This window comes from Ictalurus furcatus, chromosome 23 (assembly GCF_023375685.1).
Source record: "Ictalurus furcatus strain D&B chromosome 23, Billie_1.0, whole genome shotgun sequence".
Lineage (NCBI taxonomy): Eukaryota > Metazoa > Chordata > Actinopteri > Siluriformes > Ictaluridae > Ictalurus > Ictalurus furcatus.
Genome location: NC_071277.1, coordinates 20,530,962 through 20,548,847, shown reverse-complemented (window position 1 = coordinate 20,548,847; position 17,886 = coordinate 20,530,962). Strand labels below are relative to the sequence as shown.

The 17,886-nt window shown below is 39.7% G+C and overlaps 1 protein-coding gene across 2 annotated transcripts; it reads right to left on the bottom strand.

Annotated features, from left to right (window-relative positions):
• Positions 1-625: 625 nt before the first annotated feature.
• scn1ba (sodium channel, voltage-gated, type I, beta a) lies at positions 626-16,113 on the bottom strand. Of its 2 annotated transcripts, XM_053611393.1 has the most exons (6): positions 14,433-16,113; positions 3,218-3,384; positions 2,600-2,837; positions 2,202-2,343; positions 1,343-1,453; positions 626-681 (listed from the first exon to the last, which is right to left on the bottom strand). In XM_053611393.1, the coding sequence occupies exons 1-5, from the start codon at positions 14,512-14,514 to the stop codon at positions 1,387-1,389; spliced, it is 696 nt and encodes a 231-aa protein (XP_053467368.1). In that variant the 5' UTR covers positions 14,515-16,113; the 3' UTR covers positions 626-681; positions 1,343-1,386. The 2 variants fall into 2 exon arrangements, with proteins under 2 accessions (XP_053467368.1, XP_053467366.1); XM_053611391.1 differs by lacking the exon at positions 626-681 and having other exon boundaries at positions 1,165-1,453.
• Between the last annotated feature and the right edge of the window lie 1,773 nt (positions 16,114-17,886).

Genomic DNA, 17,886 nt, shown 5'->3' with positions numbered 1-17,886 from the left:
CGTTTCTGATGCTCATTAACACTTCCGTACGCTTGCATATAAATTCCGTATGTGGAAAGAAAAGAAGAAAGAGTTCAGGTAAATATGTACAGCTCGTGTTAATACAATTCTGCTGTGTGACTTATACATTTATTCATGCTGTGCTCTTATATTGGATATTATATATTTATTTTATTTTCTTTATTTATTAGTCTGAGCCCCTGCTGTGCGTTCAGTCTGTACATCTCTGTACCTCAGGGCACTATTCAGGGCTATTCGCTGAAATGAAACGCTGCCATGTGACGATTCTGCGCAAAAACACGTCCGTGTGCTCGTCTGTTACAGCCTGGGAGGAAGGAGGGATGGATCTCAGGGACCAGGTGGAGATAAAAAAGGTGGAGATCTTCTCCTTGGTGAAGGTATATCAAGTGGAGATAAACCAGGTGAAGGTAAATCAGGTGAAGGTTGTCGCCATGGTGAAGGTAAATCAGGTGAAGGTTGTCGCCATGGTGAAGGTAAATCAGGTGAAGGTTGTCGCCATGGTGAAGGTAAATCAGGTGAAGGTTGTCGCCATGGTGAAGGTAAATCAGGTGAAGGTCTTCTCCATGGTGAAGGTAAATCAGGTGAAGGTCTTCTCCATGGTGAAGGTAAATCAGGTGAAGGTCTTCTCCATGGTGAAGCTTCAGAGAATTTATGGCCCTGAAAATCAATCCAAGGTCAGACGGATTAATTTATCATGTAAAAATATTTTATTTGATAATTATTATATGTATTTTCATTTCTTTGATATTTTATAACATATAAATGATTACATACACCGATCAGCCATAACATTAAAACCAGTGACAGGTGAAGTACACTGATTATCTCGTTGCCGTGGCACCGGTCGAGAGGTGCGATATTACACTGTCAGTGAACAGTCAGTTCTCAAAGTTGACGTGTTGGAAGCAGGAAAAATGGGCAAGTGTGAGGATCCGAGTGACTTTGACAAAAACTGTGACGGCTAGACGTCTGGGTGAACCGGAGACTGGGTCATGGGCTCCCAAGGTTCTGCGAAGGTTCTGCGAAGGTTCTGCAGGGAAACCCTGGGTCCTGGCTTTGATGTGGATGTTACATTGACACGTACCACCTTCCTGAACATTACTGCAGACCGAGTTCACTCACCTCTCCATGGTGGTTTTAATGTTCTGGCTGATCAGTGTGTGCGTATTTAATACAATATTATATCCTATAATGCATTTTAAATAAGAAAATAATAATGAATAATGCTGTAAAATAGCAATAATAATAATAATAATAATATTACTACTAATAAAAATGTGTGTGTGTGTGAACAGAGCTGGTAAACGTACCTGTGTGTGTGTGTGTGTGTGTGTGTGTGTGTGTGTGTGTGTGCGCGAGTGTGTGTTACTCGGCCACAGCCACACCGGTGCAGTTATCTTTACTCTCAGACGTGATGGCTAAATACTCGGCCCTGGGGAGAGGAGAAAAGTGAAGAAGGTGAGTTTATCAGCCGAATACGTCAGCAAAGAAATGTCAAATAAATAAATAAACATAAACAAGAGAATAGAGAATAAATAAAAATAAAAATTCTGTCAAAGAAAAACCGTAAAATGTACAATAAATAAAATCATAAATCATTCGTAAATTATTCAAATTGTGCTGCATTTTGTTTGATGTTAAATGAAATGTAATTCAACTGAATAAATCTATTCTTTAACATTTATTAAGTGTAAAAAAGTACAAATAAATCTATAAGTGTTGAAATGTACAGTATATAATATGTGCAGGAAAAGAAATAGGAAATAAAATGTAGCATAATTAAAAGTAAGAAATATAAAAAATATAATGAACAATAAATAAAATAATGAAACTGCAAAAAAAAATAGATTCAAATAATTAGACAAAAAAAGTACATAGAATATATATATATATAAAATATATATAATAAACACAACTATGTAAATGATTACAAACAGAAATGTACATTTCAGACTTTATTAGTAAAACTGTGTGTGAGTGTGTGAGTGAGTGAGTGTGTGTGAGTGCGTGTGAGTGACTGTGTGCGCGAGTGTGTGCGTGTGAGTATGTGAGTGTGTACGTGTGTGCGTGTGAGTATGTGAGTGTGTGCGTGTGTGCATGTGAGTGTGTGCGTGTGTGCATGTGAGTATGTGAGTGTGTGTGTGTGTGTGTGTGCTTGCGAGTGTGTGTGCGTTCCTCACGCGCTCTCTCTCAGTGCTTCCTCTCCAGCGGCGGCGATTTTCCTGTAACAGTAAACCATCTCCACCAGTAACCACAGCTGCAGCCCGATGATGGACACGTACATCATCACCTCCGACAGGATGGAGGCCAAACCACGGGTCTCTACACACACACACACACACACACACACACACACACACACACTTACGTCACGTGTATATTTGACCCTGTAACGATGATATAATTTCTGATACACTGTTCTGAAACCTGTCAATCACTAGCTTCCTTGTTTTTGCCTTCTGAAATAAGCTCCGCCCACACCGGAACAGAGCTGCTCAGCTCCACCCCTTTTCCCAATAACGCAACTCAAACATGGAAGTTCTCGGCAGTGCACTTCTCCCCGTCGCGTTGTTCTCACCTTTGGCCACGACGTTGATGGTGATGAATTTGGTGGCGTTGGTGCGAAACTCGTAGTAGTCGAAGGACAGCGTGCGGTCGAAGTAGCAGCGGTACGTCCCCGTGTCGTTGTAGGTGATGTTGAGGATGTTTAGAGATCCGTCCTGCAGGTCCAACGTCTTTTTACTTCCCATCCACTCGATACGTTCCACGAAGTGATCGCCTATCACCTCGCCCACCATGTTGCTGTAACTGTAGATCTGTAACGCAAACCAATCACAAAACACAGAACACACAGCGGCCATAAGAGTCAATCAGAGTCAATCAGAGAGTCAATCAGAGAACCTACACCGAGAAACCTCATGACTTCATCACTGTTATATCACACCACTGATTGGTCAGAAGAGAAGGTGGTGATTAATTCTCTAGAACAGCGGCTCTGACAGTAGCGCAGGTTTATATTAATGCGTTCGCTCTGATACATTATCGTTTCCTTAGTAACCGCTCGTCCGCAGGGACGTGTCCGGCAGACGCTCCACTGATAATAAATGTGTGTAATCGTTGCCGGATCTTTCTTTTAACTTTATGTTTGGATTTCATTTTCTCTTCAGTTTTTGATTTCGATTGTAAAGTCACTCACTTGGGTGAACTCGCTCTCTCCTTTCGCCATGAACGACCAGTCGACGGTGGCAGTGGCGTCCACCTCGCCGCGCATCTTACAGGAAATGCAGCCCAGCTTGAAATCTTTTCCTGCCACGGCCTCGGTGTCCGAGTCGACCTCCACACACGCCGAGCTGCTGAGCCGAGCTACGAGCACAACACACACTCGATCAGTGACTTAAGACACACACACGCACACGTACACACACACACACACATACACGCACGCACACACACACGCACGCACACACACGCACACACACACGCACACACCCCCACACGCACATACCCCCACACACACGCACACACACACGCACGCACGCACACACACACGCACACACCCCCACACACGCGCGCACACACGCACATGCGCACACACCCCCACACGCACACACACACGCACGCACCCCCACACACACATACACGCACGCACACACACGTACGCACCCCCACACACGCGCGCACACACACACACACACACACACACACACATTAAATCTCTCTACTGCGTGTCTGTGGACCTAAACTCAAGCCGACCGGACTTTTAACCCACATTAATGAGACTTCTATTGATATTATTAATACGTATATTACAAACGTAAATCTTAGATGATTGATGACGTCTCGGAAGTCCGGTCAGCTTGATTTCCTCCTCGTCCACCTCAAAAATCACTCAGATGTGATCACTATTCATTTGTGTATTACAGAACTGTTGTTACCCATCCATTACTTTCTCTCACTCATTCTGGGGTGCAGGCATTATCAATTCTCATCCTTTTTTTCAGGGTGTAACGGTTTCTCGTGCGTGCTCCTGTCACTCGGAATAGTGCATGCTGGGATAGACAGAGCGTATTTTATTTCCTCTCACATTATGTCTATAAACTGGTCCAAATCATCAGATTTCAGGTGCCAGGAGCCAGACTGTACAGAGACACACACTTACCTCCATCCTTACAGTCTCAACTCACTTCATCACTCCATTTATTTACTATTTATTCACCAGCTGAGGGTCTGATCGCTCCAGAGATCCTGTCACTTTATTCCGCCAGTTATCAAAAACGCATTTTATTCGGTAGAGTTGTATTATTGAAGGATCAGTGTTTATCTGGATGCATTAGATTAGGTTTTACACAAGAGAATAGTTTTCGTTCAACAGATCAGGTTGTACTCTTTAGATCCGCTTTCACTTGCTAGATTACATTTATACTCAGTTAATTAGCTTCACTAGCTTGATACGGTTTCACTCACTAGGTTAGCTTTTCCTTTCTAGATTAGGTTTTACTCACTAGGTTATCCCTCACTCATTAAGTTATCCTTCACTCAGTAGGTTGGATCTCGCTGGCTATAAATTAGCTTTCGCTCGCTTAGCTTAGCTTTGTTCAAGCGCATTTTAGTGGGAACGTGATAACATCAGCCTTCTGATTGGTGAGGGTGGAGCATTACCCAAGATTAGCCCCACCCACTTTACATTGTTTTGAAGTTTATGTAGACTTTGTACTAGTGTTTGATAACTGATGGACTCTTTTGCTAATCCAAGATCAATATCTGGTCATTTCTATTAGTATAATTATGATGTAAACAGAATGTTGGAAGAGATCCCAGACTGTAAGGCTCCTCTGCTAGAGTCTGGACCCCAGCAAGTTTATCCACACTACTCATTAAATCTCCCTGGGGGATTTTGAGGGGAAATAAATTGTTAGCGATGAGCGATGCTAGTGCGCATCAGTCTGCAGCGCTTCCTCTATGTTTACAGATTTACTGTCATATATAGATGCAGGTGTCTATATATGTGATGGAGGTTGCATACGAGGAACACACCTGCATCTCCGAGTGTTCTACCTTCAACCTCTGACCTCTGGACGGGTGTTTGGTTCTTTCTTTGAGGACACAGATCACACATGGTACACAACATCAGCATCACCGCAATCAGTGCTATTACAGTGACTAGTGACTAGTGCTGCACTCTTGTAGCACTGTGGATCAATCAGCGCTGATTTCCAGCTTAGATTAAGTGTGTATGAAGTGTGTAGACGTTACGAGGAAAGGGCCTTGACGGCAGACAGCAGGAGGGAAAAAAGAGAAGGAAACAAAACAAGAGCAGAAACACAGCCATAGCTAGCAACATTAATATGGCAAGAAGGAGAGGAAGAAATATGAGAAAATAGTGGGTTAGCAAAGAGTTGACCAAATTTACAGTCATTAAACTGACTGTGGAGAAACATCAATGTGCTTTAACATTTCTATAAATACTGTATGGGTTTCAATATACATACATTTCCATAACCATGCCTAGCATACAAGGTCTGAATAATTAGACAAATTTAGCAAAAAATGGACACTCATAGCTAGTAATTAGCATAATGCTAACCTCAAGATGAAATCTTTTCACTCTGCTTTCAAACTGTTTCTCATAAAATAGCCTGCTATGTCATTTGACACTGTAGATATGCTGTTTTCTAGTGTAGCTATGTGAAAAACGATGTCACCCATTTTGAATCCAGGAAACCGAAATGACCTCATGAGCTTGTGCTTCAGAAATTTGAAGGTGAACTGAGAGAACACCGTTGCTAGGCATTTAGAAAACAACTTCACACCGAGCATAAGCTAGATAACTAGTTAGTTGGCGCATAGCTGTTAAGTACATCAACATTTACCTCAGATGTGTTGGAAAATTACTTCAGAAATACTTGAAAAATACTTTGTTTGAGCAAAACTGATTTAGATAGCATGTAGCTTTTTACACAGGCAATGTAAAGACATGGTGATAGTGGAAACAAGCTGGAACTGTCGGGAACATCAACATTTACCTCACATATGAATAAAATTGCACTGTTAACTATGTTAGCAAAACTAAAGAGTCAAAATGTGAACATCAAATATGTCCACACACACACACACACACACAATGGCTGCAGCTGGTCGATCTGTAAGGAAAGATCTGGAAGCCCTTGAAATGTTTTACCAGAGACAGTACAAAATAGGGAGGGAACTTGAAAAGGAATACACAAAAACTTATGGGGAGAGAGAGAGAGAGAAACACAGGAAACGACAGAAAGAGAGAGACAGAGCGTCTCAGTGAAGAGGCATGGCTTCTATATCTGTCAGTCCCGTGGCCTCTATATGGGTCTAGCATTATGTTCAATTCTAGCATGAGTTAATATTGCAAGATTGTTCAAGTAATACGCATTAATATTAATATTCATAATTTTACTAGCAACTTTAGTTAGTTGTCAAGATTTAAAAATCATATTCATAAATGTATTTAATCGACCTGACAGAATTTCTGACAGGATTTTCATCACAATCACTGCTATGGCTAGCTAGCTAACATAAGCTAACCTGTCAGGATTCTGCCAGGATTTTTATGTCATATTCATAAATACTTATGATATTCACTGCTAATGCTAGCTAGATGGTTAACCTCGCAGGATTCCTGACAGGATTTTTGTTTTTTGTCATTTTATTAATTGCTTACAATATTCACTGCTAACGCTAGCGAGATTGTTAACCTGACAGTATTTTCTCACCGGATATTTAGCATTCATATTCATAAATGCTTACTAAATTCTTTGCTCACGCTAGTCAGCTGGTTATCTTGTGCTAAACCTGACAGGATTTCTGACAGAATCTAAATCGTATTTAGCCGGTTGGTTAAGATGAGCTAACCTGACAGGATTTCCTGTCCAGGGGTTCCAGAAAACATAGCTAACTTTACTCTTTGTTTTATTACACAATCTTTTGAATGTTGCTCTCAGCCATTTATCAGATGTACAAATAAAAATAATATTAGATGTTCATGTTATACTAATAAGGAACAGCAAAGGATGAAGAACAGAGCCTATATAGCATAGAGACAAGATAAATATATTAACTATGCAGTGTGTGTGTGTGTGTGTGTGTGTGTTAAAGACAGATAAAGAGGGAGGTCATGTTACCTAAAACGACATTGACTATTTAATATTTTACCAGTGAGAGAAAATGAGCCTTCATTTGTCCTTGTCTGCCCTTGGACAGATTTAACAGTCGCAGACACACACACACACACACACACACACATACACGTACATTCCCTCCCCCAACCTCTTTCACACACACACACACACACACACACACAACACACACACACACACTGGTGTTTGGCAGATGGAGCAGAGTGTCAATGAACCTGCGTCACTGCGGGCTGAAAACAGAGCGGTGATGGAAAGTCATCCATGGTCACAATGCTTCTCTTTCTTTTTCCTTTCTTTTTTTCTTTTATCTTTTCTCTTCTCTTGTCTTTCAGATGCTGCAGCTTGTTTTCCCCTCTCTTTTTTTTTATTGATTGTTTAGAGTAACATCATAACTGTAAAATTTCAGAGTAAACAGCAGATTGTGGATTCTGAATGTGTTTATTTACTGTTTATATTTACTAAAGTTTAGCTTAGTTCTTTTTTAAATTATCCATCACTGTAAAATTGTAGAATATGAAATACTATAATGTAATTCATTCATTCATGAAATAATAACCCTCTTGTCATTAACACTTTGTTTTATCCAGGAAACCTGGCCCGGATTTGACCACACCCCCTTGCAATTGTTTCTTAATTGGGTCTTGTTTATTCACACCTGCTCCTTGTAATTAGTCTCCCTAGGTCTCGTTAGTTTATCTTAACATCTCGAATCACACACTGTGCTCTATATTTATACACTAATTCAGGAAACGTGTATTACTGTAGCTAAATAACCATGTCTTTTTGAATAAAGGCTACACAAACACAGCCAGAAAAATGGTCAATTCCACTGAAGGAACCATTTCAGGACTCCAGAACCATTTTTATGAACTTAGGAACTTACAGCCTCTTGCACGCTCAAATAAAGGAAGATAATTTCTGTAAATTAGTGACAGTGATGTTCAGGATTATATTCATCTAATATCATGACAGCTCACACACTGGGACGTGTACGGCAGACGCGTCACATAAACAGATTAAAAACGTGTGTAATCGTTGATCTGGTGACGTTTTCTGTAGGGAGAAATGTATTTATTTATCATTTATGGAAGGAGTCTCCAGTGTCAGCACTTTGTAACAGTCGGAGGTAAAGCTGTCTTTTAGTTTTCGGACATCTTCAGGACAGAAGAGTTTATGCTTCTTTTTCTATTTTCTCTTATTAACTTGAATAGAGAGAGTAAAGAGAGAGAATAGAGAAAGAGAATGAAGAGAGGGATGGTGAGGGAGCGAGTGTTTATAGCTGCTATAACGTAAGAGAAAACAGGAACTCACTCACTACACCAACATTAAAAGTAACTAGAAATGGATAAAAAATGTGACAATGAAAAACTGTAATGGTGGTCTGTACAATTACTGTGGTATAAGAGGAATACAAAACTAAAGAAATAATCAACTTTGATATTATTATTTAGCTTCTTATTATTTCTATAATTTAATGAGTAATAATAGGGGAATCTTCCTCACACTCTTGTACACAGTAAAGTTTTGTATGTCGATCTAGAATATTTATTGTTTAAATGCAGTAAAAAAATAAGTAATTATTAACTCTAGTTGCCTGCATGATGCTGCAACATGTACAGTGTGTTTATTATATATTATTATACAGAATTATTCCGTAAGTACAGTTTTGTGTGCGTGTGATAAGAATGATGGAGTAGCACTCAGAAATCTTTATTACCAGTAATAATGTACTTATAGAGCTTTATGTTTGTCAGGCTTTTAGGTTTTAGCGGTGTGTCACGTCTCAGGGGCCGACTGGAGAATCCTGAGCTCCTCTCTCTGTTCAGGATTTAAAAGCTTTTACGGTGCGTATCGACTGAAACGCTGATGGCCGGCTAGCTCTAATCAAAACGCCTGGGCTTGAGTTGGACAAGCTTTCATCTGGCTGCGAAGAAAAGAGCTGACACGATGAAAAGCTGACACTAAGTGACGCAGTTAGCATTGCTAGCCATGATATTAGCGAGCTAATGAACTCCACTCTTCTAGCTCCGGGGGAGAAACAAAAAAAATTCTAAAATTTTGACATATAACAACTTTAAACTCACATTAATCCCCACTCCGTCTGTTATACAGTGTTTCACATGCTGGAAAACAGTGTCACACATCAGCTAATGTTTGCTAAATTCTTCTATGGCAGAGTTAAATACTCCATTTTGGATGCATCGCTCCATAGAGTATATTGCGTGAATGCTGTGAGATTGATACTTGATTAGTATCCGACACCTTGACGTTCGTTCAAGCGTTTATTTTAATCCTTAAAACTGATAATTGCTGTCATTACTATCTAGCTAACTTAGCAAAGAAAGGGACCGTGTTAGCTGCTAAACCCTGTTCTAATGAGGCTACTTAGGTCTCATCTCCCATTTCATGTATTTCATGTATTTCATGTATTTCATGTAGTGTAATAACCAAACTCAACACAATACAATAAGAAACAGGTAATGTTAAAATTTTATGTAGAATGTGACGTAATCACAGCAGTTAGCTAGCTTTAAATTCTCTACACAAACAATGTTTACGGAAGCAGACACACAAAAGCCTGAGAGCAGGTGTGTGTGTGTGTGTGTGTATATATACACACACACACACACATATATATATATATATATATATATATATATGTGTGTGTGTGTGTGTGTGTGTGTGTGTGTGTGTGTGTAAATAAGAGATGGAGTGAATGGGAAGGCACTAATGTCAGGCCTTTTTTTTATAAACTCTTTTATTTCTCCAGGTCAGTGGGCATGACATTACAGTAATATAAATATGAATTTTAAAAGGATGATTCATGTTCATTAGACGAACTAAAACGCTCCGAGACACATAAAGCACCGCGATGGAAAAATCCACTTTAGCCCCGTTTCTCTATTGTTCCTCCTACAATAAACGTTTACTATGGATCATTTCCATCCGAGCAGAACAGTGCTATTTAATCAGTGAGATTTTCACTCGTAACATTAGACAGACGGATAGACAGATAGATCGATCGAGCACTTTACTAATAAATATATTCAGTACAAATGATTAATAACATATAATACTGGATATAAAGTGAGTATAGCTTTATATATTCTAAGTCTTCTGAGTAAATGTGAAAGTGTCAGTGCAGTACTGCAGTATTAACAGTATAAAGTGAACATGGCCTTAAGTAGGAGAGAGAGAGAGACAGAGAGAGAGAGAGAGGGGGATGGATGGATGACTATCGTGAGAAAAGTACCAAAAGTACCATTCTTCTTTTTGTTTTGAAAGCATTTACCAATCAGACTGATCCCCAAGACTGCAGACAAACCTGTTCCGTCACTTCCGCTGCCCAATATATTACACGTCACTGTTTTTCTGAGCTCACTCATATTGTTCTTATTCTATCTTATTCTTCCTGTTTTATTTCCAAATATCTCTTCATCTCTGTTCTAAATAATTATTTATAAACCACAGTCTAATCATATGAAAAAACTGAATTTTCTGTTGCTGTTATTCCGGAAGAATGTCTTTCCGTGTTGAAAACGTGTGAGGGAGGGAAACGATGTGTTTCAGTGAGGCGTGACGTGCTCGTATTCTGCGCGCTTTAACAGCCAGATCCTCTAAACGCCGCTCCTCGCAGGTGCGTATCTCTGGAGCAGATTATAGAACGTGGAGATGTTCTCCCGAAAGCCCAAACACTTCATCCCAACTCAAATCTTCGCATTCAGACACTCAAATGTCGTCTGTGCAAAGTGCTTTTTTATTCAAACACGCATTTTCTGTTTCCAAAAACGCGTCCTAAAGCTGCTCCAAAGCATACCCTCTACCACGTCTCCTCTCTAACACCTCACCGCCCTCGTTCAGCATCCTATCTGTACTTTACAAGAAAAGAAATGACAGAATTCGCTCTATCATTAGGAGATCGCACGTTTGACTCTAAGACAGGAAAACTGACCGTGTGGTCTGGGTGGGAGGGGCATACTATCTCTCACCTGTCAATCACAGTGACACTAGCCAATCATGGATGTCTGTGAGGTCATGTACTGTATGTGGAAGAGGGCAGATAGCGATTTCCTCTGAGCGTGTTACGCCGCGCTGTAACGCAGAACGAGCAGCAGTGTGTGATGTGTGGAAATAATATTTACATCCAGAGCGATTAGAGAACTTGTGAAACGAAGCGCATATCGAATCTGATTAATAACCTAAAAGCCTAGCGCTCAGAAAGGGTACTAATGGTACAGGAACTGCACCATTCCTCGTCATTGGGGTGGCACCATCAAGCGTACACCTTTTGTACTTTTAGAGTGTACCTTTTACATAGAAAGGACTTTATCCACGTTTCCAGCTGACAGATACATAAAGGTACTCAAAATAAAAGCGTCAATGAAAGGTACACTTCCGTACCCTTTATTCAGCGAGCGTATGAGTATTACAACCATTCGGCTACGACCAAACCGGTCAATAATACAGAATACGTACAGGAGAACACTGCAAGGCAAGAAAATTATCGGGGTTTTACGGTGGAAAGGAAGGTTTTTATTTCTTCGAGGAAAGAATGGAGACGCTGATCTGTCCGGAGTGATAACGCGGTAATAAATATATCATGATGGTTAACGAAACTCTTATTACCGTGAGATAAGACGCACTTCTGAGTGGTCAGGGGAAGTGTGTGAGTGTGTGTTGTCCAGGACGCAGTAAAACCCTCAGTGTGACAGAGAGCATCTTTATCGCTTACTGTAAAACATAACAACACAGCTATTGTGAAAACCTGAGCGAGCGGGAAACTCCGTCAATGCGGCGTTTATCGCTCGCAGAGCGGGACATTCTGTCCCTGCGATATTTATCGCACGCCAGGAATCTCCGTCAATGCGGCATTTATTGCTCGCCAGACTCTCACACACACACACACACACACACACACACACACACTCACACACACACACACATGTCCAGAAAACACATGTCCAAAACACAGATCAGAACAGAGATTAAGAGTTCAAAAGTCATGTTCAAGCCTGTTATTAGTCATTTACAATGAATTATTAAATCACTCTTTTATTTCTTGTTAGCGAAGAAACTCAGACAGACAGAGACACTCAGACAGACAGACAGACAGACAGACAGACATGTGAAGGATATTTGGTAAGAAATAAGTCATACAATGTGTGTAATTATGTATTGGCACCCTGTAGGGATCAATGTTTTTCACTCTGAGTTTTTTTTTTGTGTTTATAATGTACAGGACATACTGAACATTCGGTTTTGTTAGTGATATACAGTCATGTGAAAAAATAAGTACACCCCATGGAAATTCTTGCCTTTTTTTTTTTTTTACATAATTGGACAAGAAAACTTTTGATCCTCTTTGAAACGGTGCCTATTAATAAAGCTGATGGACTCTATCAAAGGACACATAACATTGGCATTTTGTATTAATTTTCACAATTTAAATGAACAAAAAAACTGATCAGTCACATGGAAAAAGTAAGTACACCCCACATTTATCACACATTGAAATCCATAACATTAGAATCAGGTGTTTAGGGATTAGAAGCCTTCTAAAGCGCATGCTTCTACAATCAGAATTAGATTGCACAGACTTGACCTGTATGGGAGGCGTGTCAGGAAAAAGCCTTTGCAAGACTACAGTTAGTCAATGAGCATACAGGTAAAGACCAGACCTTTTGGAATAATGTGCTCTGGACAGACGAATCAAAGACAGAGTTGTTTGGTCACAGTAACAGCAGACATGTTTGGCGCAGACCAAAGACAGCTTTTCAGGAGAAACACCTCACACCAACTGTGAAGCACGGTGGAGGAAATGTTATGGTTTGGGGTTGCTTCACTGCCTCAGGGACTGGACAGCTTGCATTCATTGATTCAGCTATGAATTCTGCATCATATCAAGCAGTGCTTGAAGATAACGTGAGGCCATCTGTCTGAAAGTTTAAGTTGAACCGAAAGTGGATCTTTCAAGAGGATAATGATCCTACTCACACGAGAATATCCACCAAGGAACGGCTCAAAAAGAAGAAATGGAGGGTTATGGAACGGCCGAGTCAAAACCCGGATTTGAATCCCATTGAGATGTTGTGAGGGATTTGAGCAGAACATGCAAGAAAACCCTCAAACATCTTACAACTGAAAGAATATTTAATAGAAGAGTGGTGTAAGCCTGGTGGACAATTATGCAAAACACCTACAAGAAGTTATTTCTGCTAAAGGGGGCAATACTAGCTTCTGAGGCCAAGGGTGTACTTACTTTTTCCACAGAAGAATATCACATCTATTAAAAAAGCTCATTTTCCTTTCGACGTCATTAATAGACACTGTTTCAAAGAGGATGAAATGTTTGCTCGTCCAAATAGGTAAAAAAAAAAAAAAACAATTTCCAAGGGGAAACATAGAGTTAGAAAAGGTAAGGGCTCTTCGATTGTCCCTTTGTAGGAACCCTAAAGGCTCTATGTAGAACCAGAATGTTTCTGTAACACTCAAGGGGTCCAAGTAGAACCTTTTTTGGAAGATAAGAACCCTTAATTATCCAAAGAACCCTTTAAAATCCTTAATGAACTAGTCAAACGCCCAAGTGTGCACCAAGTACCAAGAGCAAGATGTTAAATTCTAAACTCCTGGCAGGTTCTAGATATTCAGAAGAAAATAAGCAATAATTTGACATTTGTGCTGCACATGTAATAGTCACACACACACACACACACACACAATCTTAGAAAAAAGGGTTCATCAAAGTATTGTTAAGTAAGGGCTCATTAGATAATTAAGGATTCTTAGCTGCCAAAAAAAAGGGTTCAGTACTCTTTAGGTTCTTTAGGTACTCTTTCTGATATGAAAACACTTTGTATAAGTATGTTGTAGACGGGTTCTGCCCCTTAAGGGTTCGAACATTTTCAAGAGTGTACATGTAAAAGGAACAGGAAGGGAAAAAAGGAAAGCTTTTATCATTCATATACTTGTTCGTGTGAGTAGGAACGCACTTTGTTGTTTGTCGGAAACAATTTTAACAATTTGATATAATAATAACTTTTAACAACTTTGTTGTTTGCGTTTTAGTGACACGCCTACCAACAGCCCAAATACAGATAACCTGTTAGCAGTTCCGTGCCACTGAACTACAGCAAATCAAGGGAATCAGGGTGCCAATATATAATTAGATCTGTATGAATTATGTCTCACTTTTCCCTGCGTAGATTATGATTTAGGAAGCTGTTTATCCTGCGTACAGTCACTCACCCTGTATGACGCACAGCAGCAGTACGGAGAGCCACCTCATCTGGACTGCAGGCATCTTCACCCAGGAGAGGAACACACACATATACACACTCACTCACAGACACGCTGCTGTAGATCAGAGGCTCTCCGAGTGTGTCCCAGGATGCAGCAGTGGAAGAGTCGAACCCCCACAGAGGAAGTGTTAAGTGATGCAGTGTTCACTTTCTCCACGTGGTCCTGCAGTGTTTACCGTCCTTCAGTGCACTTCTTGTTTACTTCTGCGTTAGCAACGCTACCTTCAGTTCCAGTGCACTTTAGTGACGAAGTGTTCACGACAGCTTAGTAAAGGAGCGTTCACTTCGGCGATGCTCTTCGCTCGGCTTATGAATCCACAAGGTTTTTTTTTGTTTTTGTTTTCTTTTGTTTTCTTTTGTTCAGTTTAGTTTTTTCGATGCTGTGACTCTCTTTTGTTAGCGTTGTGTTGCTAGCCTATGCTTATCGTAGCTACTAGGTTTTTGTTTGAAAGAAAAATGATCTGTCCAGAGATGGATCTTTACGCTTTACAGCTTTCCTTATTCGTAACGGAAGACTTGAACTTTTTGAGGTTTGTGATGTTTAAGAGAAAAAGAAAGTCTGTGATGAGTGCATAGCATGGAAGATCGTGATCGGATCGATCGGGAGGAATGACGAGCGTGAGAAAGGAAAACCTGAGAAGAGGATGAAGTTGATGAAGATGTAGATGAAGAAGATGTCCCACAGTGACTGATTGAGAATGGAAGATTGGAAGTGTGGATCGGAGAACTTTTTTTGTTGTTGTTTGTTTTACACGTCTTTGGTTTCACGTAGCCGATACATTCCAGTGAAATGCTTGCTCTTATTATTATTATTATTATTATTATTATTGCTCTATGAAAATGGACGATGAGTGGACAAGACCTACATGAAGACCTAGAAGTGTACGGATTGTTCAATTTTAAAACTTACAGAAACGTCCCGAGAGCGAAGACCTCATGGAAATCTTCATGGACGTGTGCCGACATAAATATTTAATCTGTTCTCTACCCTTATCTTTTTTTAATGAGTATAGATGAGTGCGTTCAGGTCAGACAGATTACAGTAAGGATTCTTCTTCTTCTTCTTCTTCTTCAGTGGTCCACCTCTGCAGCTTCAGTTATCCTTCATACCAGATGGTCATATGATTGGATGATTCACAAAAAATAAAAGCTTCTCTTTCAATCAGAAATCATTCATTAAGTCGGAATAAAAATGGTACAGTACGCATGAATTATGCATTCAGTTCAGTAGAGGCTACATTCCATCATCTGAATCATTCAGTCAAAACTGCATGAGTTGCAAAAAATAAAGATATATAAAACGAATAGAGTGTGTCCTTCAGTCCTTCATGCTGCCTACCTTGCACACTGTGCATGTGGATTTGGGACAGAGCCGCAGGATCTCTCTCTCTCTCTCCTATTCCTACCGTAGCTCCTCTCTTTCTCCCTTAAAAATCCGGTGCTTTATTAAATATTAATGCAGGAGTAATATTTCTTTTCTTCCAAAGCGTTTATTTCGTCCTTGAATGAGGCCAGTGTACGCATTTCCAAAGATCCGGACGGAGGAGGGATGGCATGATGCGAGGGGAAGGAAGGATACAGCACTGACTGAGAGAGAGAGAGAGAGAGAGAGAGAGAGGTGGAGGTGGAGAGGGTGGGGGAGGAGTGATGCATTGCAGCAGTGGGCTGGAAAACACATGAGCAGATGTAAAAGAAGCCCTGCAATATGTCCGTCTGTTTCACAGTCTGTATTTTGGCACTGCTCTCAGCCAAATATCAACCACAACAAACCGGAAATCCGGCATATATTAACTTATATCAAGCAGCTACACATAAGTAGACACATAATCTCTAAATAACTAAATATGAATAGCGTATAATAATAATAATCATAATAATCATAATAAAACAGTGGGACTGATTTACATGACAAAACCCTCATTATGATGTAATGCAGGTTTCACCAGCAGGGGGAGACATTCTCACGTTTTCCTCTTACTGTTATACTTAGCAGCGGTTCTGTTTTACGCATGCGCATTACGGCTACAATACAGTACGATACAATACTCTAAATCAGTGGTCACCAACCCTCTTCCATGAGAGTTGACCTATTTCCTTATGAAGGTCATGTTGAAGCACTTGATTGATTTACACAAGAACCAATAGTGTTTGAGATACACCATGCCACACCTCCATCCAATCTAAACAAACTTCACAGTAGCTTATCGAACTGGCAAACAGTGAAGAAACAGCAGTAGATAAAACGACATTACTGACGTTTACTCATGGAGACGGTGTCTAAAGACGGAATTCTCCCCCAGTCTGTCAGCAAGTCGGTAAAACACTCTTCGGAAAAGTCACACAAACTCCGCCCTCTTCCAAATGAATAAACTGCAAACATTTATTTTCACATGGAGAGCGGAATAATAACACCGACGAAACGTATTTACTGCTAAGTAACATGATGCTACTGTAGCGCAAGACACGCCCTCGGAGGCGGGGCATATACATTCTAGAGAGCATTTAATTGGATGAACACAAAACGAGTACAGGATGAGTCATCCAAAAAATTTCACTGTTTACTGAACGTGTCGAAATATAAAGTTAAAGACAGATTATCTTAAAAAAAAAAAAAACAGTGTCGTATTGGTGTCCATAAGAGTAAGGGAGAAGTCCAAAAAGCTCTGAGACACTGATTTTGTTTTTAGCGAAAGCAATGATTTGAATTCATTTATATCTATAATAATACCAGAACACTGCAGTTTGGTTTATCTCAATTTTCCCTTAATTTATTTATTTCATATTTATGCATAATTAGTGTTTTAATTTCTTCTTTTAAAATTAAAAAATAAACAAATCCTGAGTCTTTACCCTCTTTTTTATTATTATTTTTATTGCGAATATACAAAAGTAAATACACATACACATGTTTACAACTCACAACAGATATTAACAACAATAAAAATATAACGAGTAAACAAAGAGACAGGAATAAAAACCCCCCCAAAAAAAACAATTTTTGTGCAAAACAACAATTTCCCTCCTTCCCTCCCTTTTATATACAACACACAATCTAAAAAATATATATTAAAAAATTGTAAAAAAGAATAAATATTATACATTGTACACAATATATAATATTTCTGATATTATTTAGCAGGATTTTAAAGCTTTGACATTGCCTGAGGTAGAGAGAGTATCCAAGTAACATTTTTGTAAAAGTCTTTACAAAAAACAATAAAGACAAATACATGTTTTACCGACAAATACATGCACTTGTGTATAAAAAACCCGTGGCTAGAATAATAATAAAATGAATAGATTTATTAGAAAATACTCGTCTTTTTAAATTCTTGAGTGTTTACCCTCATTAGGATGCGTGAGGCTGCGTGAGGCTGCGTGTGACGTCACTCGACGTCAGC